The sequence below is a fragment of the Marmota monax genome, unplaced genomic scaffold (genome assembly GCF_021218885.2).
Source record: "Marmota monax isolate L192 unplaced genomic scaffold, Marmota_monax_Labrador192_F-V1.1 WCK01_AAM20220418_F8-fsc00160, whole genome shotgun sequence".
NCBI classification, from domain to species: domain Eukaryota; kingdom Metazoa; phylum Chordata; class Mammalia; order Rodentia; family Sciuridae; genus Marmota; species Marmota monax.
In genome coordinates this window covers 550,540-572,952 of record NW_026694183.1, presented here as the reverse complement: position 1 = coordinate 572,952, position 22,413 = coordinate 550,540, and the positions used below count along the sequence as shown (strand labels likewise).

At 42.0% G+C, this 22,413-nt stretch overlaps 1 protein-coding gene and 1 pseudogene across 1 annotated transcript; both read right to left on the bottom strand.

Moving 5' to 3' along the window:
• Positions 1–584: 584 nt before the first annotated feature.
• LOC124107992 (vomeronasal type-1 receptor 4-like) lies at positions 585–1,953 on the bottom strand. The gene has a single exon (XM_046466368.2). It carries the CDS (start codon positions 1,936–1,938, stop codon positions 904–906), a length of 1,035 nt encoding a protein of 344 aa, XP_046322324.1. The 5' UTR covers positions 1,939–1,953; the 3' UTR covers positions 585–903.
• A 17,995-nt stretch (positions 1,954–19,948) lies between these two features.
• LOC124107779 (vomeronasal type-1 receptor 4-like) lies at positions 19,949–20,844 on the bottom strand (annotated as a pseudogene).
• Between the last annotated feature and the right edge of the window lie 1,569 nt (positions 20,845–22,413).

Genomic DNA, 22,413 nt, shown 5'->3' with positions numbered 1-22,413 from the left:
GCAATGTTTATAGATGAATCGAATCTCCTAAGTCTACAATCTAGCACAAATACATGAATATAATCTGATTTAGAGAGTTGTAAGTGCTATTTTTAAAAGCATAGGTAAGACATGCCCATCTATCCTCCTGTTTTGAAAGGCAGCTGTGGGTGTTTTCACAAAATGTGAAATTGTGAGATTATGCTGCAACCCTTGAACAGATTCCAGCAGAAGATATGCGCTACCTAGATGAGAACCAGGCACTTCTTTCCTTGTGGCACTGCAGGCAGCAGGAGCACTGTGCTCCCACCAGTTTCCCTTCTCCTGCCAACTACAGTCTGGGTGTGTGAAGTGGCCCATGTGGATGCTACACAGGACAGTAGTTTGCATCATATCACAAGATCCCTGCATGTAGGGAGACAAATTTTTTAAGGAGAACTGCAGACAAACCTACCTTGCAACGGAAAGAGATATTATCTTTATTTCACCGTGCAGTAAACAGTTCTCTCCTTTATTCCAATACCTAATCCTGAATCTGTCTTCTCAAGCTCTGTTTTCAGAGGAATCCAACAAAAGACAATTTGGGACAAAGCTTTTCTGGGAGTTAAAAACTTACTGGCGATGCTAAGGAGAATTATCCTCCCACAGGTCCACACTCATTTCTCCAATGCATTTGCTCCAGGCCAACTTTCCAGGAGAGCAGCACTTGATTCAAATGACCTGGAAGGACTGAGGACTCATCCATTCCATTTGATCAACAGGAACTAGGATGGCTAGTGAACGTGATGCGAAAACATGCAATCATGTACTTATGATACAATGGGGAAACGTTTGAGTTGTATCCTGATACTGGGGACTGAACCCTGGGTGCTTTACCACTGAGTACCACTGAGCTTCATCTCCATCTCTTTTTCTTTCTCATTTCTAAGACAGGGACTTACTAACTTGATGAGGCTGGCCTTTAAGTTGGGATGCTCCTGTCTTAGCTCCCCGAGTTGCTGGGGTTTCATGCACATGCCACAGTACCCAGCAGGACTTTGTATTCTTTATGCGGATGAAGAAGAGCCTGGATAAAGTGGATACAGTGGACTCACGGCTCATGAGAATAAAGGGGCTGACAGTGGGGAAACACACTGCTATTAGGTCATTGGTGTCCACCAGCCACCCTGTGGGGATGGAAAATAGAGCAATATGAACGTTCAATAGGGAGGGGAGGGTGTGGAAAGTCACAAAGGTGCCCACCAGGACAAGGATTCTCTGGGTGGCTCTGGACTCAGGGGAGGTTCTGGGGGAAACTTTGATGCTGTGAATGTGCTGAACCCTCTGCTTGTGCCTGTACAGAAGGAGAACCATGGAGCCACTGGACCAGATCATGAGCACAGAAAAGACAACTTCAGGAAATACAAATAAGGCTGCATATAACGAGTTGGTTATTTTGTCACGACCTGCAGAAGCACAGTACCCAAAATCTCTTTTCTCTGTCAGGTTTTCACTACTCCATTTGCTGAGCATATAGAGAGGAAAAATGGAATTCACCACCATGTACAGGATCCAGCAGAGGAAAATGGAGAAGCCAATGTACTTGGGAGCTTTTCCTTTGAGATCCTGCCAACAGGAGTTCATGGGGCTGATGGTGATGTTCTGGAAGACACTCAAGAGGCAGGTGATGACAATGGACACACTCCTGCCCACTCGCTGAATGTACAAAATAAGTTTGCATCCAAGGTCATTGAGAAAATGCTTCAATCCAAAAGCTGTGATTGTCTGGGGAATTCCTTTAAAGAGAATGATCAAGGAATTGGCTATAATTAGGTGCTTGAGAATCATATCTGTGTACCTTACTGTACAGTCATTGCAGGAAAGGACTAAATAATAATAAAACAGAGAGAAATTTCCCAGAATTCCAACAGCAACCTGTGATAAGAACATCAGTCCTATTGCCACATTCTGGAAGGTCATATTGTCATTCAGCACATCATCCTTTACATTATGGCAACAGTCATTCCTCTGAGTAAAATGACTCATTAACAATAAGCTGTACACAGTGCTGTTTTGAGCACCTGTAACCACTTGCTAACCTGAAGACTGAGGCAGGAGGATCACGGCAGCACAGGAATTTCAAGCCAGTCTGAGCAACATAGTGAGATTCCCTTCTTAAAATAATTTTTTGACACCAAGAGCAGCTTTCATTGCATGCACCTGCAGGATTTCAAAGACCTCAAGGTGCACAAGTTACTGGGGAGAATTGACAGTGTGCTTTCTAGAAAACTGAGCCTTGATGATCAGGTGACGCTAACCTGGGAGGAGCAATAAATAGTGAGAGCAAGGTCATAGAAAGAATTTAGCATTTTATGTTTCAGAATGAACTGATATTTGCTATTCACATTGGAAAAAGAACTTAAATCAACATTGTCTCCATACAACAAATCAGATCTTAGAGAATTTCTGAGCTAAAATTTAAAGTAAGCAATGGACCTTTTATAATAACAAAAAGAATATTTCTGATGTCTTAAGTAAGAAAATGTTTATTAAAAAGCACAAATATATCAAAACATATTGTTGAAATGAGAAGTTAAGGTACATTAAATTGAGCATTAACTTTTATTAGATGCCATACATACCCATGGTAAGTTTGAGGTATCCAACTCTAACAGTCTTACAAATTGCACAATAGATTAAAAATTGGCAAACCTTTCCAAAAGGTACTGAAGACAAAATGCTTAATTCAATGAATAGTAAACATGGGGAGGAAGTTCAGTGTTTTCATTGAAGCCACTCCCCAGTATAATAACAAGCCAACCAGAATCTAAAATAAAATCGCAGGAAGTACCACAATTGGGAAGGATGAAGATAGGCCCGGGATCTCATGAACTGGCAATGGGTATTAAAATTGGTGCAAAGGTGGCAAAACTGTTGGTATACACTTACTGGATGAGATATAAAACTCTGTGCCAGCAATTCCAAACTGACAAATGCCCATGCCGTCCCACAGAACTTGCCCTGTCTCTACTTTTAATGAATGTAAGACTGACCCAAGGTTGAATTCCACACGGGAAGAAGGAGAGGGAGGAGGTTAGGTACAGGAAAGCAGTGGGGACTTAAATGGAGCTAATTATATGCTAAGCATGCATAGTTATGTCAGAATGAGCCCCAGTATTATGTATAACTATAATACACGAATAAAAAGTTAAAAACAAATGAGGAGGAAAAATTATGAGAAATCAAATTAAATGTTACAAAATGCTGTGCTTTTATTATTTAAAATAAATGAATGGAAGAATATCCCCTCTAAACAGACAGTTCCACAGCAGAAATATTGTCATTTCTGGAATAAAACCATACTGAAATCTATAAATAAAATATTCAAAAATATTACTTGGGTCATAAACTATGAAATATGATGTACTAATATCTGATAAAGTAGTTCATGGTAGAAATGAAGTCTTCACTGATTTAAGGCTAAAAGTTTCTCTTTCCTGAGAGCTACATTAGTGAAACTGTCAGTAATGAAGCAGGATTTGTGGAGGACACTTAATATAAGAGGTATGTCAGTAGAAGCTGGAGCATGTGAATTCAGTGATGAATAAAATAAAAAACAAAGGAAAATGCCATGAGTTTGTGATTAATGTTGGAATATTATTAAACCATAGGAAATCACAGATTCATTTGGTTCTGACAACCACTGTCCATCTCTCTTCATTATAAAGTTACCTTCACTGTGTGTCCAGCAGGGAGAGAGTCTCACCTCAGCCATCACAGCACAGGCATTCAGAGGAGACGCAATTCCTGTCTACCATAGGTGACTGGAATGTAGAGTTGGAAAAGAACATCTTTTATTCCAGAACAGTCCCAAGTGAGGTGACCCTAATGGTTTCAGTCCCATCTTTACTATAGGCATGAAGCATTACACACACAGCCATCATAGCAGTTCAAAATGTATCCTAAGTTCTGTCTAAAGTAATGTGAAGAGCAAAGTAGTTGTCCTTAAGCCCCTTCCAAATCAGAGTTCACTGTGAATGGTATTATTCACCTAGAAATATCCTCAGTGTATTCTTTTATTAAATAACATTGGGAGCCAAGAGCAATTGGCAACAGTTCAGCCACATGACTCCTTTACTAACACAGCACACAACAAACAAATGTTCCTCTCCCTGGTCTCTATTGGCAATAAATCTGTTTCAATCCCGAATCCTTTCCAGAACTGAGCACGTTCTCAAAGTTATCCCTTTACACACACTGCCTCTGTGACAGAAACAGAAAACACTCACCTTGCTTCTTGTGTGCAAGGTGCTGGACTCAGTGTGAGGTCATGACAGCGAGCATGGAGGGAGGGAGGCAGCTGGGCCCTGAGATAAAGGTCTGTGCTCCTGTGACCTCACTTCCCCTCTGGGCTGCAATTATCACCTCACCTGGAGAGGCAATGACAGTGCAGGCCTGGGGAGCCCAGGACAAGGCTGAAAAACTTTCTCCACACTTGCTAATTAATAAGGCAATTATGAGTTCCTTGTTAGTAACTTCTTAATAACTGATGAGTCTTTTGCATGATCCTTGTGGGGCTGAGAGGGTCTCATATGGAACGTTCAGGAAATAATGAGGTGTGACCTATGAGCGACAGAGAATTGTATGTCTCATTGGACTCCAGGCTTCTCTCAGTTTTTAAGGCTAAATATTGCTAATTCTGTCTTCTTTCCTCTCCTTCTCCATCTCTTCGCTTTTGGGGGGAGCCTGGGGCCTGGAACAGGGCCTATTCTGTGATCCTGAGGCCCCAGCTCCAGGCAGGCAGGGGTATAAAGATTACTGACCACACCCAGAGCAAATGCTCATGATTGTGACATCTGATGGTGTCATCACAACCATCCCTTGGCCATGGAGCTTGTCACTAGGAAGGAAGACTCAGTTGGAGAGTAGCCAACAGGATGGGTCACTTGGAGCATCTGCAGAGGGGCACTGATTGGGGGCATGAGGGGGTCAAGCCTTATGAACAGAAAACCTGTCCCCAGCACTTGGAAGGACCTGGGTTCCAGTGATGATACCTGGGTTATGATGTAACCCCTTTCCACACATATTTTCAAAGAGATTTTATTCAACATAATTCAGAAGTCTTGAAGGAGCCAGTGCAGCCTGAAGATTCCCAAAGATGAGCTGCCAAACCATGACCTCATGCAGCACCAGTGCTCTGTGGTACAGCAGCAGTGACCATGTGTGGCCCAAGTGCAGAAGTCAGCAACCCAGAGTAAGCAGCAGCTGTCAGAGTAAAAGCAGAACATCTAGCATAGGCATGTGCAATGCTCAGGGTTAACTTCAACCTTCAGACTTGTGAGACAGAATGGACTACAAGGAGATCCTGGAGTGGGTGGACTCCCAACAGCCTGCCTCAGTGACCCCTGGAAAGGACGATCAGGACCCCTGGGCTGTGCTCCATCTGTGATCAATCACCCCTTGTTGAAGAGTGTCTGTCTTGCCTCTCTCATCAATAAGCTGATTAAAAATTCCCAGGAACATGGTGGACTCAGGGTCTCACCACACTAGAGACCAGACAGATGAACAGGTGTTACTGTGAGGATTACGTGGCCAGGTGCCGCCCTGGAAGGCAGCCTCCGGTCCCCATGGCCTGTGAGAACCAGCCTCTGAGTGATGATGTGGTCAGGAGCCAGGGCTTGGCGTGATATTTTGCAACTTGTTGAGGAGATACAGGAGAGCTGGACCAGCTGTTAGGAAGAGAGGGGCATCAGAAAAGCCCCATCCCTCAGGAAGCTGGGCCTTGAGTCCCCCCCACTCTCCTTTATGCCTCTGCTGAGCCTGGGCATCTCTCCTCCTGCAGGTCTAGCACTGAATGTCCCTGACACCCTTTGCTCAGCTTTACAAGACAGAAACTCCGATTCCTTCTTTGTGCAGTATCTCTTCCCCTAATTTGTCTTTTGATTCTCAGTCTATGTGGGACAGTCCCCATCATTGTATTTTTCTGTCTAAGGTCCCTGATTCCAAGTGTTTTCAAGAGATTTGTCTTCCTCAGAGGATCAGGATGGACTGAGGAATCTCTAATCCCCCATCCTCCAAATCCAGGGCACCAGAGCAGGCTTCCTGTGGATTCCAAGCCTTACTAACAGGCAGCTCTGGGGTCTGATGTCCAGAAGAAGCAGTGAGTGTGGAGACAAAACCTTACAAGTTAACTATGATCCCAGTCAGTGTCCCTGGATGATGGCCCTCTGGGGAATACTGATCACTGAGCCAAGCACATCTCTGTTCAGCTATCTTTAAAGTGCAGGCTCCACTGGTCTGCAGGTGCACAGGTTAGATGCTGAGGATTCCCAAATGAACCCTTTTCCCTTTCTCATAATGAGGGTGACAGGATTGTGGGTGAGTGCTGATAGCCACAGCAGAGTTGGAATGATGCATGGCATTTAGGTGATGGCCAGTGAGCCATTGAGATGATGATGGTTATGTTAAGCTGTGTATTCAATTGTATATTAGACCCCTGCTGTCTGCCTTGGGCTCCCACTACTTTGGAGTTCTTGCTTTGGTTGGGGAAGTTCCAGAGGAGGGATTTCTGGTTGGTGGTTCCTGGAAGGCCCTGTGGGTGGCGTTCACAGGAGTAGTTCTGGCAGAAAAGGATTTCCTGTTTTGAACCTACATGTGCCTCCTGGCAGCTCAGTTATTTTGTGCCCAGCCAGACTGCAGCAGGTGGGGATTCGACTGTTGGGTTCAAATGCTCAGAAAGAAGCTGCTCTCTGGCTTTTGCTGAAATTGGGTAGAGACTCCCTGTGTGGCATGCCCATAATAGTGCCGCAGAACCCACTCCAGCCTGGGTTATATTTTTAATTATATATTTTTATAAATTTCTTTGGATGGATATTTCATTGTTTTTTTTTTGGGGGGGGGGATTCATGACAATAAAATTTATTTTGACATCATTACAAAACCATGGAATATATCTTATTTTAATTATGTTCCCAGTACCTGCCCACCTGCCCTTCCCCCTTAGCTCTCCTAACTCCTACTCTTTCCTCTACTGATCTTTCTGCCATTTTCTCATAGTTATTTTTTAAAGTAACTTTTCATTAATGTACAGGATGGTGAGCTTCATTGTGACATATTCCTATATGTACACAGGATAGTCATGTCAGATTTATTCCATGCCCTTCGTTTTCCCATACTCATCCCTCCCCTTAATTCCCTGAAAATTTCTATTCTTTTATCTGCCCCCCACCCCTTATTGAGGCTTTTTTTTTCTTTTTTATTGGTTGTTCAAAACAGTACAAACCTCTTGACATATCATATTTCATACATTTGATTCAAGTGGGTTATGAACTCCCATTTTTACCCCGTATACAGATTGCAGAATCATATCGGTTACACATCCACGTTTTTACATATTGCCATACTAGTGACTGTTGTATTCTGCTGCCTTTCCTGTCCTCTGCTATCCCCCTCCCCTCCCCTCCCATCTTCTCTCTCTACCCCATCTACTGTACTTCATTTCTCACCCTTGTTTTTTTTCCCTTTGCCCTCACATCCTCTTATATGTAATTTTGTATAACAATGAGTGTCTCCTTCCATTTCCATGCAATTTCCCTTCTCTCTCCCTTTCTCTCCCACCTCTCGTCCCTGTTTAGTGTTAATCTTTTTCTCATGCTCTTCCTCCCTGCTCTGTTTTCAATTGCTCTCCTTATATCAAAGAAGATATTTGGCATTTGTTTTTTAGGGATTGGCTAGCTTCACTTAGCATATCTGCTCTAATGCCATCCATTTTCCTGCAAATTCCATGATTTTGTCATTTTGTAGTGCTGAGTAATACTCCATTATGTATAAATGCCACATTTTTTAATCCATTCATCTATTGAAGGACATCTAAGTTGGTTCCACAGTCTAGATATTGTGAATTGTGCTGCTATGAACATCGATGTAGCAGTATCCCTAAAGTACGCTCATTTAAGGTCTTTTTTTTTTTTAATTTTTTATTGTTGGCTGTTCAAAACATTACATAGTTCTTGATATATCATATTTCACAATTTGATTCAAGTGGGTTATGTCATTTAAGGTCTTCATGGAATAGTCCGAGAAGGGCAATAGCTGGGTCAAATGGTGGTTCCATTCCCAGCTTTCCCAGGAATCTCCATACTGCTTTCCAAATTGGCCGCACCAATTTGCAGTCCCACCAGCAATGTACAAGTGTACCCTTTTCCCCACATCCTCGCCAGCACTTTTTGTTGTTAGACTTCATAATGGCTGCCAATCTTACTGGAGTGAGATGGTATCTTAGGGTGGTTTTGATTTGCATTTCTCTGACTGCTAGAGATGGTGAGCATTTTTTCATGTACTTGTTGATTGATTGTATGTCCTCCTCTGAGAAGTGTCTGTTCAGGTCCTTGACCCATTTGTTGATTGGGTTATTTGTTTTCTTATTGCTTAATTTCTTGAGTTCTTTGTATACTCTGGATATTAGGGCTCTATCTGAAGTGTGAGGAGTAAAGATTTGTTCCCAGGATGTAGGCTCCCTATTTACCTCTCTTATTGTTTCTCTTGCTGAGAAAAAAACTTTTTAGTTTGAGTAAGTCCCATTTGTTGATTCTTGTTTTTAACTCTTGTGCTATGGGTGTCCTATTAAGGAATTTGGAGCCTGACCCCTCAATATGTAGATGGGAGCCAACTTTTTCTTCTATCAGATGCAGAGTCTCTGATTTGATATCAAGCTCCTTGATCCATTTTGAGTTAACTTTTGTGCATGGTGAGAGAAAGGGATTCAGTTTCATTTTGTTGCATATGGATTTCCAGTTTTCCCAGCACCATTTGTTGAAGATGCAATCCTTCCTCCATTGCATGCTTTTAGCCTCTTTATCGAATATAAGATAGTTGTAATTTTGTGGATTGGTTTCTGTGTCCTCTATTCTGTACCATTGGTCCACCCGCCTGTTTTGGTACCAGTACCATGCTATTTTTGTTACTATTGCTGTGTAGTACAGTTTGAAATCTGGAATTGCTATACCTCCTGATTCACACTTCCTGCTTAGAATTGCTTTTGCTATTCTGGGTCTTTTATTTTTCCATATGAATTTCATGATTGCTTTCTCTATTTCTACAAGAAATGCCTTTGGGATTTTGATTGGCATTGCAGTGAACCTATAGAGAACTTTTGGTAATATTGCCATTTTGATGATGTTAGTTCTGCCTATCCATGAACAGGGTATATTTTTCCATTTTCTAAGATCTTCTTCTATTTCTCTCTTTAGGGTTCTGTAGTTTTCATTGTATAAATCTTTCACCTCTTTTGTTAGGTTGATTCCCAAGTATTTTTTTTTTGAGGATATTGTGAATGGGGTTGTTTTCCTCATTTCCATTTCAGAAGATTTGTAGCTGATATACAGGAATGCCTTTGATTTATGCGTGTTGATTGTATATCCTGACACTTTGCTGAATTCATTTATTAGCTCTAGTAGTTTCTTTGTAGACCCTTTTGGATCATCTAGCTATAGGATCATATCATCTGCAAATAGTGATAATTTAAGTTCTTCTTTTCCTATCTTAATGCCTTTAATTTCTTTCGTCTGTCTAATTGTTCTGGCCAGTATTTCGAGAACTATATTGAATAGAAGTGGTGATAGAGGGCATCCCTGTCTTGTTCCAGATTTTAGAGGGAATGCCTTCAGTTTTTCTCCATTTAGAATGATGCTAGCCTGAGGCTTAGCATATACAGCTTTTAGAATGTTGAGGTAAGTTCCTTTATCCCTAGTTTTTCCAGAGTTTTGAACATAAAGGATGCTGTACTTTGTGGAATGCTTTTTTTCTGCATCTATCAAGATGATCATATGGTTCTTATCTTTAAGTCTGTTGATGTGGTGAATAACGTTTATTGATTTCCGTATGTTGAACCAGCCTTGCATCCCAGGGATGAATCCTACTTGATCATGGTGCACGATCTTTTTGATATATTTTTGTATCTTTTTTGCCAGAATTTTATTGAGGATTTTTGCATCTAAATTCTTCAGGGATATTGGTCTGTAGTTTTCTTTCTTTGAGGTGTCTTTATCTGGTTTGGGAATCAGGGTGATATTGGCCTCATAGAATGAATTTGGAAGTTCTCCCTCTTTTTCTATCTCCTGAAATAGATTGTAGAGTATTGATATTAGTTCTTCTTTAAAGCTCTTGTAAAATTCTGCTGTATATCCATCCGGTCCTGGGCTTTTCTTGGTTGGTAGTCTTTTGATGGCTTCTTCTATTTCCTCACTTGATATTGGTCTGTTTAGGTTGTTTATATCATCCTGACTCAATCTGGGTAGTTCATATGTCTTAAGGAATTTATTGATGCCTTCACTATCTTCTATTTTATTAGAGTATAGGGTTTCAAAATAATTTCTAATTGTCTTCTGTATTTCTGCAGTGTCTGTTGTGATGTTGCCTTTTTCATCCAGTAAGCTAGTAATTTAGGTTCTCTCTCTTCTTCTCTTTGTTAGCGTGGCTAGTGGTCTATCAATCTTATTTATTTTTTCAAAGCACGAACTTTTAGTTTTGTCAATTTTTTCGATTGTTTCTTTTGTTTCTATTTCATTGATTTCGGCTCTAATTTTAATTATTTCTTGCCTTCTACTGTATTTGCTGCTGATTTGTTCTTCTTTTTCTAAGGCTTTGAGGTGTAGTGTGAGGTCATTTATTTGTTAGCTTTTCCTTCTTTTAAGGAATGAACTCCATGAAATGAATTTTCCTCTTAGTGCTGCTTTCATAGTGTCCCAGAGATTTCAATATGTTGTGTCTGAGTTTTCATTTACCTCTAAGAATTTTTTAATTTCCTCTTTGATGTCTTCTGTAACCTTTTGTTCATTCATTAGCATATTGTTTAATCTCCATATGGTGTAGGATTTATCCTTTCTCATTTTATTATTGATTTCCAATTTCATTCCATTATGATCATATAAAATACATGGCAGTATGTCTACTCCTTTGTAATTGCTAAGATTTGCCCTGTGACATAATATATGGTCTATTTTTGAAAAGAATCTGTGTGCTGCTGAGAAGAAAGTGTATCCGCTTGATGTTGGGTGGTATATTCTGTATATATCAATTAAGTCTAAGTTATTAATTGTATTATTGAGCTCTATCGTTTCTTTATTCATCTTTTGTTTGGAAGATCTGTCAAGTGGTGAGAGAGGTGTGTTAAAATCTCCCATGAGTATTGTGTTGTGGTCTATTTGACTCTTGAACTTGAGAAGAGTTTGTTTGATGAACGTAGCTGCACCAATGTTTGGGGCATATATATTAAAGATCGTCAAGTCTTGTTGGTGTATGGTTCCCTTGAGCAGTATGTAGTGTCCTTGTTTATCCCTTTTGACTAACTTTTGCTTGAAGTCTATTTTATTTGATACAAGTATGGACACCCCTGCTTGCTTCTGGGGACCATATTAGTGATATGATTTTTGCAATCCTTTCACCTTCAGTCTGTGTATGTCTTTTCCAATCAGATGAGTCTCCTGTAGGCAGCATATTGTTGGATCTTTTTTGTTTTTTGATCCATTCTACTAGCCTATGTCTTTTGATTGGTGCATTTAAGCCATTAACATTTAGGGTTACTATTGAGATATGGTTTGTAGTTCCAGCCATATTTGATTATGTATGTTACTTAACATGATTTGTTTTTCCTCTATGATTAGTTTTTCCTTTACTGTACTACCTCCTGCTGTTGATTTTCATTGATATTTTTCATTTCCTCTTCCTGTAATGTTTTGCCAAGGATGTTTTGAAGAGCTGGTTTTCTAGCTGCAAATTCTTTTAACTTTTGTTGATCATGGAAGATTTTTATTTCATCTTCAATCTTGAAGCTTAATTTCACTGGATACATGATTCTTGGTTGGAACCCTTTTTATTTCAGTGTTTGAAATATGTTGTTCCAGGATCTTCTAGCTTTCAGAGTCTGTGTTGAAAGATCAGCTGTTATCCTGATTGGTATACCCCTAAATGTAATCTGCTTCCTCTCTCTTGTGGCTTTTAAGATTCTCTCCTTATTCTGAATGTTGGGCATCTTCATTATTATGTGTCTTGGTGTGGATCTCTTATGATTTTGTACATTTGGTGTCTTGTAGGCTTCTAGTATTTGGATTTCTTTTTCATTCTTTAAGTCTGGGAAGTTTTCTAGTATTATTTCATTGAATAGATTGCTCATTCCCTTGGTTTGGACCTCTATACCCTCTTGTATCCCAATAACTCTTATGTTTGGTTTCTTTATGTTATCCCATAATTCTTGGATGTTCTGCTCATGATTTCTTAACATTCTCGCTGAGCTGTCTATGTTCTTTTGAAGCTTAAAAACTTTGTCTTCGTTGTCTGAAGTTCTATCTTCTAGTGTTCTACTCTGCTGGTAATACTCTCATTTGAGTTTTTAATTTGGTTTATTGTTTCCTGCATTTCCAGGATTTCACTTTTTTTTAATCCTCTATCTCCCTGTAGATTTGATCTTTGATTCTTGGATTTGTTTATGTAATTCATTGTCGAAGTGATCTTTCATTGTCTGAATTTGCTGAATAATGTCTTCCTTGAGACTCCAGAGCATCTGAAGCATGTATATCCTGAACTCTTTATCTGACATGCCATGAGGTGCAGACATTACCTCATCTAATGTTGAATTGACCTGTATTGATCGTGGTCCTTTCTTTCCTTGTCTTTTCATACTGCTCATGTTTCTTTCTAGCTTTGTGAAACTGTTGTGTTAATGGTTTTCCCCTTATATATTAATATTGTTCTTGTATAGCTCCAAAATCCCTCTTTTGCGGAGAAAGACAATGTTAACAGTTCCCAATATCAACAGTACATCATCTAAGCACAAGTTTTCATTATTAATACATTTATAGTTAGATTCTAAGTCTATAGGTATTGGTTTTAATTATTACTTAAGAATATAGTCATTAGTTTCATAAAAGGCATACCATATCTGGTGGCATATAGAAAACTTAATTTCAGATGAAGGATGTTATACTTAGAGGGAAAGGAGTGAGGGTATGTGGTTAAACTAACTTAGCACCTTTGGAGAACTCTAACCAATAGACTGGTAATTTATGGAAGAATGTATAGACTCAACCTCCTATCTGGGTTTAGATAGTTACCCTATGTATAGATAGCAAAAGTTAGGAGATTGAAAGTGGGTAAGGGGTATACAAATGAAGAAAATAAAAGAGAAATAAGAGAGAAGGAAAAGGAAAGTAAGATAGAAATAAAGAAAAAAATGGGGGGAAGGTGGGGTATATGCAATTCCTCTATATTATATTACGTTGGTAATTCGGTTGTTCATGCACAGTTCTTGGTTTCACATATGTTGAAGTTGTGGAAGAGAGAGAAGAAAAGAGAGAAAGAAAAGAAAAAAAAAGTCTCTCAGAACACTGTTTTCCTTTCTTCCAGTAGGTAGCATTGCCTATTCCTAGCTTGAGCCTCTGTATTCAGGGTGGTGGGTATAGCCAGTGTGAAAGGAAATGAGCTTCCACCTGTATCTTCCCTACTCTAGTCTCTGAGGTAGAAACCAGGTGCCTGTACAGTTGTTGTTTTGCATTGATAGCTACAACCCCCAAAAGCTTGTGGGAAATATTTTGAGTTATCGCAGCTAAGGGTAGGGGAGTTGGAAACCGGGTACCTGGATCAGCCGCAGAACCGTGCTGGTAGCCACACCCGCTTTGGTTGGTTTTAAAGGTTGATGGGCTTCCTCTGGACTAGCACACAAGGCTGGGCCAGGCTTCCTCCTCTGGTCTGGCTTGGCTGGCCCCTTATTGAGGCTTAGCTTCCACATATCAGAGAAAATATTTGAACTTGATTTTGGGATTTGTGTATTTCACTTTGGCATTAGTGTATTATTCTATTCTCTAGATTCATCCATTTATTTACTGGCAAATGTCATAAAGTCATTCTTCTTTATGGGTGAATAATACTCTGTTGTGTATGTAGATCATATTTTCTTCATCCATTCTTCTGTGGAAGGGACCCTAGTTTGGCTCTGTATCTTATCTATTGTGAAATATGCTGTTATAAACATTGATGTGGTCATGTCACTTAGTATACTGATTATAAATCCTTTGGCTATATACCTAGGAGTGGGATAATTGAGTCAAACGGTGGATCCTTTTCAAGTTGTTTTTTGTTTGTTTGTTTGTTTTTTGTGACAAATATCCATACTGCTATACATAGTGGGTGCACAAACTTGCAATCCCACCAGCAGTGTATGAGTTTATTGGCCTGTTGTTTGTTTATATTCCACAAACACCATCTATTCCCCACTTTTTTTCTAAATGGCCTAGTTTTACTACCCACTTGTTCTCCTAGTTACATTGTTGGCAGTTTAATTAATTAATTAATTAAAGAAAAAAGATCAACAGAAATCTTGCTCATTGTTAGATACATGTGTTGAGAACCAATCAATTTCCCCTGTGCTGAAGATTAAACACCAAGAAATGCTGATGCAAGTGCAGAAAGTTTTACTTACAGGACAGAGAACAGAGAGGGACAAGGACTCCACAGAGGCAGAGGAGCGGTCCAAGTTGTAAGTCAGGACCAAGGAAGTGGGTTATCTGCCCTTTTACAAGTTTTAGATTTCCTTTGTCTTTTGCCCACCTTTCCTCTTACCTTCCTACAAGACCCACAGCTGGAAGAACCAAAAGGTGAAATGATCTGAGACCTGAAAGGAGGCCAACAGGGGAGCAGCCCAGGGGCCATTCATGACAACTCTTTGGTGGGAGAAAGTGTTCCCTGGGGGCAGGTAACCTGGGCAACAGTTTGGGGGAGGAGGAAGTGACCTGAAGGTCTAGCATTTTATTCTTTCCTATTGTACCAGCCCCAAGTTCCTGATTTAAGGGAATCATTCATCGCCTACACTGACTGTCATTTGCCCCTGGCCTCCTTGGCAAACACTGCCCTTTCAATCCAACAGCACTGGACGCTTCCTGGAAAACCTACACTTGTGTCTCCAGAGAAATAAGGCACACTCATTGGCCAAGTTAACTGCTGAAGAAACAGAAAACATAATGGTCAAAACTCAGTCCTTGGTCTCTACAGGGACCTCTACCCAATGCCACCTGAGAGGTTTGAGGGTCACAGGCCACACAGTATCACCATTACTCCTGACCCATTTGCAAGTCTGGATATTAACAAAATCACCCTTAGTTTTAGTGACTAACTAGAGGTGCTCATGAAACTCATAGAAACATGTTAGGCCCCGGGTTATGGTTCACTACAGGGAAGGTACATGGGTACAGTCAGCCAGAGCAGACGCTGATGGGCAGAGTCCAGGAGAGGTGTCCAGTGGGGAGCCTCCTGTTATCCTTCCTGTGGGTCACAGATGCTCTGCTTCCCCACCACAGGAAACAACAGTCCTGGATACTGTCCTCCAGGGCAGCTCACCTGGGCCTTGGTGCCCACAGCTGCTCCTGAACCCCCTCCCATGCTGTCCCCATGATGAGTTCTGAGCCTGTGCATTTACCACACGGCTACAACCCAGCGCCCTTCACACATTTGGTGACGAATCCCCAGGCAGACATGACCACTTCTCAAGCATGGAATATCAAAGGCCTGGAGACCACTGCCCAGTAGCTAGAGACAGAGGCCTGACCTCACTCGTCCAAGGCTGATTCTGCACTTGAGCCCACATCTTTGTGCTGAGGGCTCCCTTACAGCAAAGTCAGCATGTTTGCCTGGAAACCTGCCTTTTGTATGTCACTGGCAGGACCCAGGCCACAGTGAGATCCTGTGCCTATGTCCAACCTGGAAAGGGCACCAAGAGGTCAGGATATGCTTAAGGAAATGGTGACTCCATCCTATGGAGTTATTACTGAAAGGAAAGTGAGAGACCAGGAGATGGAAAGATGGACATGAGGCCGAGATGCACATGAAGATTTGTTTGTCAGAGCTGACAAATAAAGGCACATCTCTCCATAGATGGACAGAGGCAAAACAGGCTTGGGTTCAGGACTTTTGTGGGGCAGGCTCAAGGATTAGAGCTGGGGGTCCTAATGTGGGGGGTGGGGAATTTCCAGAGACCATAAAAATAAGAGGCCAAAACTCCCTACTTGACTCCTGGCTCTGGGGCCCCTTCTCTTCACAGTTTCCCTGTCACTTTTGCAACAAACCTGCTTCTTGCTTGCTATCTCTGTGTCCTGTGTTTCAATTCCTTCCTGAATGGAGACAATGAACCCAGCACCCCTAGACGGTAACACTAGTGTTCAACAGCAGCACCAGCTACTTCATCTAGGGTTCTAGTAACCACAACATGGGAAAAAAACATCATGGAAGACTCCACCCTCCAAAGTCAAACAAGGCTACCTAACAAATGAGTGGAAAAATTACAACAATGAAAGAAAAATACATGAATGTATGTTCACATGGACTCATAGAATTTATATGAATGTATTATGCTCATGTAACATATTTACATATGTAATGTATGTCCTTGATGCAATCAGTGCAACAAGAGCACAGACAGACTGGGGAGGGGGCAGGGGAGGAGAAAGAATGGGAAGAAATTCTTACTGGAGAGTGAAGAGCTTTCTCCACTCAGAGGTCAAGATGGTTCACAGGGATGAAGCTCCCGGAGGATGCTCTTGGGTCCTTTCCAGTTTTCCCTGGGCTGTGCCTCCCTTCGACCAAAGATGGGTCTGCCATGCGAACAGCATGCTAGCTTCATACTAGAGGTTCCAAACATAGAAGTTAACTGGTGAGATCAAAATAAAGACACAGAAACTCAATTTACCTTTTTCTTGCCCAGCTCAGAGACGGCCCTTCCTGGCTCCTGCCTCGAGCCACCTGGTGGTAGCGAGGTTTACACAAGAGACCAGCAAGAAAGAGGAAGGAGCATGCCAGAGAGTGGGCTTTTATTGGGAAACAAAAAATTCAGGGGAAAATTCCATCCAATGAAGTTCAAGGGGGACAGCATTCCAAGGTCAGGGTCAGTTTTTGGTTTCCAGGTCAATGGTCAGTCACACCCCACACAGACAGGCCCTCGCACCTGGAAAAAGTGGGGATAAAACTCTGACACAGCTGGCCTGAGCACATCACACCCAGTTATGGAGGTAGACCAGTCATGTGTGAGAACGGCTTCCCACAGATGGGAGGTTGTTAAAGTGACCTCGTTGTGCCTCACTGAACTGCTGGCTTGTGGCTGGGAAATAGAGCTGCTTGCAATAGCTTTGCCTTTCCCTGTGCCATCTTGTCCCAGTAAATGGTGGGGACCACTGGCGAGCACCCTCAGATGGAGTTTTGTCTGGATGGACTCAGTCAGTGCACTCCCAGAGCTAGAGCTGATGCAGAGATCTACCTGGGAATGTCCAGCAGCTGGAATTTAGTTGTGACCATGCTTTGGGGCTTTGTTGGGTGGCACTTACTCCAGAAGGATTAGACACATGCCTCTTATTGCTAGGCAGATCCACTCCTCTGAGCATCAGCTCCCCAAATTCCTCTCACAGGATGGATGGGGCAGCTCATCCCCTACAGGTCTCATAGTCCACAGCTATGAATTTGCACTTCCCTGGACCAGATGTGATGTCACATGTGCCTCCTGACCAGTTTCTGGCCTCTCCCTGGCTGGTTGCATGAGTTCCCAGAAGCAAAGGGAAAACAAGCCCCTCCTCCATTGCTTGTCCCAACCCAGATCACCCTGGTGCACTGGTCTGTGCAGATTCCAATTCAGCCAGGCTCACTCTGGATCCAGCACTGGTGTTAGCTGGGACAGCACAGCATACCTCCCATGAAATCCCAGGCTCCTTCCTGTCAGCTGCTATGCAACCTCTTCCACAGGCTCTCCTCTCAGCCCTGCTCAACAGCAGAGACCCCTAGAGCACTGTGTCTGGCCAGGTTGGGCCAGCCTCCCTGCTCCACAGCTTCTGCTGGGCCAAATTTATCCACATGCACTTCTGCCCCCATCCCGCCCCTTGCTCATGGTGAACTGGTGGCACTAACACTGCCATGCATTCACGGCTAGGCTGGCATCTCTGAGGTATCCTTTCTTGTTCAGTGCTCACAGTTTCTGGATTTCTGTGTCTCCATGATTATCTAACTCTCCACTAGAGAATCTCAGTGGATTTCCTTAGTTACCCACCTCGCTGAGAAGCAGTACTCCCACTGCTTGGGTATTGAGCTGCAGAGAACTGGGAAATGCACCTTCCTCTCACCCACAACTTTTCTAGCCTCCTCCTCTGCCCTGTTTGCCCTACTGTCCCTTGTTTTCTCAGTTCCTAGGACCACAGTCCAACCCTCCACACCTCCACCTGCTCCTGCATACTGCATCACCTGTGTCTTCCTTCCCCTGGCCCTGCATCTACTCCCAGATCCAATATTTCAGCCCATCCCTGTGTCCTCGGCCCCAAATCTTCCAGCTCCACAGTTGTTAAGTTCCAGGCACCCACAGTTCCTCCACAAACTGTATTCATGCCCCTGGCCACTACCCACCATCCCCTGGTCTCTGTCCCTGCTCCTGGTGCCTTAGCTCCTATATAAACCTTGGCTTCCTTCACGCCATCTCCCTTGGCATCCTTAAGCCTGGCATTGACTTCATCTCCAACAACATGTGCCCTTGTTGACCTTCTGTGCCTCTTATGCTCTTCTCTTTTCATGTCCCTACTTCAGGCTCTGGGCCACCATTTTGTACCTGTGGCCCCTCTTTCCCTGTGCCCTCTGTGTCATGTGGCATGCAGTCATACACTGTCACTCCCTACGTGCTCCACAGTTAAACAGCTGCTACTGGTGGCTGTTGACAAGGGCTCCATGCATTGCACTTGTCACATGGTGATCCAGTTCTGAGTCAGGAAAATAGAGGAAAACTATGAGAAATGAGTTTATCAGTGAGGGAGTGGACAAGTTAGAGAACCCAAATTCTCCATGATTGTTTTTTTAGGGCTAACAGGGTGGATTCTGATCCCGCCAGGCTCTGCTGGAGTGCTGATTTTCACTGTGCCCTAACTTCACAGAGTTTGCCTTCACAGCAGTCTTTGAAATGAAGAGATGGGGTGGATTAGCTAAGTTTAAATGACAAAAGCTTCTCTTGTGCCTGCTGGTGAGGGCATATGGGCTCTTCTAGATGGGGAAGCACCTTGCTTTTAGCTGGAGCCTCCAAACTAGGCTAGAACAGCACAAAAAAAGTTTGCAGTGCCCCTTACCAGGTTCAGATACTGTGATTGAGCTCAGATGAAATGGAGAATCCCAGAGACTAGAGCACATTCCCCTCACTTTCACTAGTATTTGCCATTGTAATTGTTCTAATTTATCTATTAATTTCCTATCCATACTTCACAGCCTGAACTTTATCATATGCATGTCGACATGAATAGGAAGGCAGTGTGTAGGGTTTAGAGCATATGTGGATTCAGAAATGTGGGGGGATCATGGACCGCTTCCCCTGCATACACAAGGACTAGGGCATGGCAGTCTCCACTGCCCACGGCAACAGACCCCAACCTGCAGGGCAGCTCCTAAAACTACTCTTCCTGGGAAACCCTCTTATTCACCTCCATTCTCTAAATACACAGACAGTACATTTTTGAAAAATATCTATTAACTCCATGTGTATTTCAGCAAGTTTCTAGGTCTGATTTCACCTCTAAACAAAATATCTCTATAAGATAAAATCATAGGAGGAAAAACATGGAAATTGTTGGCCCACAATATCTACCACTCATTTCTCAACTGCCTTAGGTTCTGGCAAGTGTTTTCTGGAATTATTGTAGTCCAATGACTTTGAAGTACTAGAAAATGATACTTTTCGTTGGCCTCCAGCAACATGGAGGATGCACTGCACAGTATGAGACAACCAGCTTCATTCCTCTCCATCGCATGCAGGTCTCCTATTCCGATGGCTGAGGACCCCAGTTCCCTTGAGGATTGACAACATAAAGACAAATGACTCTTCCATAAGTTTCTCTTTTAGTATTTTGAGAGGGAATAATGAATAAACAATTGCATATTGTGCAAAAATTTATGATTTATATACTTATGGTCAGATTGGGTAATTTTGCATTCCTTAGGAGCAGAGCCTGAATAGAATGGAGTTATGTTTCATGAGAAGAAAGGGGCTGATGGTGGGAAAACTCATGGAGACCAGGGCATTGGTGTTCACCAGCCACCAACTGGGATTAAAATAAAGGGTTATACAAACATTTAATATGGAGGAGAGGGTGTGGAAAGTCACAAAGGTGCCTAGCAGGACAAGGATTCTCGGGGTGGCTCTGGACTCAGGGCACGATCTGAGGGAAACTTTGATGCTGTGAATGTGCTGAACCCTCTGCTTGTGCCTGTACAGAAGGAGAACCATGGAGCCACTGGACCAGATCATGAGCACAGAAAAGACAACCTCAGGTAATGCAAACAATGCTGCATATAATGAGCCTTGGTTTTATCATGACCTGCAGAAGAACAGTACCCAAAATCTCTTTTCTCTGTCAGGTTTTCACAACTCCATTTGCCAAGCACATAGAGAGGAAAAATGGAATTCACCACCATGTACAGGATCCAGCAGAAGGAAAAGGAGAAGCCAAAGTACTTGGGAGCTCTTTCTTTGAGATCCTTCCAACAGGAGTTCATGGAGCTGATGGTGATGTTCTGGAAGATGCTCAAGAGGCAGGTGATAAAAATGGACACACTCCTGCCTACTTGCTGCATGTACAAAATAATTTTGCATCCAAAATCACTGAAGAATTATTTCAACCCAAAAGCTGTGATTGTACTGGGAACTCCATTAGAGAGAATGATGAGCCAGTTGGCTACACTCAGGTGCTTAAGGATCAGATCAGTGGACCTTAGTGTGCACTTATTGTAGGAAAGGACTAGATAGTAATAAAGCTGAGAGAAATTTCTCAGAATTCCAACAATGATCTGTGATAAGAACATCAGTCCTATGGCCACATTCCCAGAGGCCATTCTGTCATTCAGCACATTGTCCTTTACATTATGGCAACAGTCATTCCTCTGAGCAAAAGAGCTCATTAAAACTTTTTGTAGCCAGAACATTGGTGTGTACCTGTAGCCTCCTGCTCCTCAGGTGGCTGAGGCAGGACCATCATTTCAGTCTGAGTTTGAGACTGGCCTAGAAAACACAGTGACACCCATCACAGAATATTATGTATATTTTACAGAAAGAGTAACTTTCCCTATGAGCAGCTGTGGGATTGCAAAGATATAAAGATGCACATATGGATAGGGGGATTTCCCAGATTTTTCATGGAGAACTCAGCATGAGAAATAATGAGGTGATAACCTGGCAGAAGCAATGAGAAGTGAGAGCAGTGGACAGAAAGCATGATTCTACATTTACAGAATAAACCAATGTTTGCTAGTCACATTGAAGAACAGGCAAATTCAATCCCCATCCACATCATAGGATGAATAAGTTCTCAAAGTATTTTTTATATAAATTTTAAAGAAAATGGTACTTCATGATACAAAATATTTCTGTGGTCTTAGGCATAATGATATTTACTGAAAAGCATAAACCCTTAAAGCATATATATTTAAAACAACAAATTTGGTCACATTAATTACAAGCTTATTCTCATCACTGCCATACTACACACCCCGTGAGAAGAGTCCAGTGGCAGTGACTTTACAGAATAAACACTACAATAAAATAGGCAACATATTCCAAAAAATCCTATAAGAGAAAATACACTATACAATGAATAAACATAAGTGGAATATGTTTGGTGCCTCTCTTAAGACCACTCCCTGGTATCATCACACAGGAACAGAAACTAGAATAAAAATGTCAAGAATACCAAGTTTTGACATTGTGGAAGTTAACTAGGAATCTCATACAATGGCAATGCATGCTGAAGTTGGTACAGATATTTTACAAAAGTGTTTGGTGGTTTCTAAGGTAGACTGATATAACCAACATGGCACCCTGCCACTGGACTGTGTATTCCCCAGTCCAATTTCTATTTATTATCATAGAATACAAATTCCAGAATTTATGTCCCAGGAATGGTCATAATAGCTTCAACTTGAAGGCCACTCAGGTGTATCAATTAACAGCAGAATGATTCAATCAACTAACATTCACACAGTGGAATCCCATCCCACAATGTCATTGAATGCAGACACCAGAGTCACAAAAATCACAAGGACTTAAAAGAAAGCAAAACATAAAATACTTCAGCTGTGTGGATTCATTTGTTTAAAGTGTGATACAGGTAAAAGTAACTTCAACTTGGAAATGTTAGAACAGATTAAAAGCTCCCTTCCCACAATTCCACTCCTACAAACAACCCAGGAGACCTCTCCTTGCGGGCTATTGGTTTAAAGACGTACAAAGGTTCTTCTGAGAATCGAACAATATTGTGTTTCTTGATCTAGTTGCACAGAGAAGTGTTTCATTTGTGAAATCCCACTGAGCTGTGCACTTATGACTCCTGCATGTTGACTTCTTCCAAAAGTAAAATCACCAAAAAAGTGAGCTGGGAAAGATCATTCATTGGATGTACTTGACCT

Coding starts and splice junctions, on each gene's coding strand:
- LOC124107992 (XM_046466368.2), bottom strand. CDS start 1,938: ATGACCTTCCAGAATGTGGCAATAGGACTGATGTTCTTATCACAGGTT.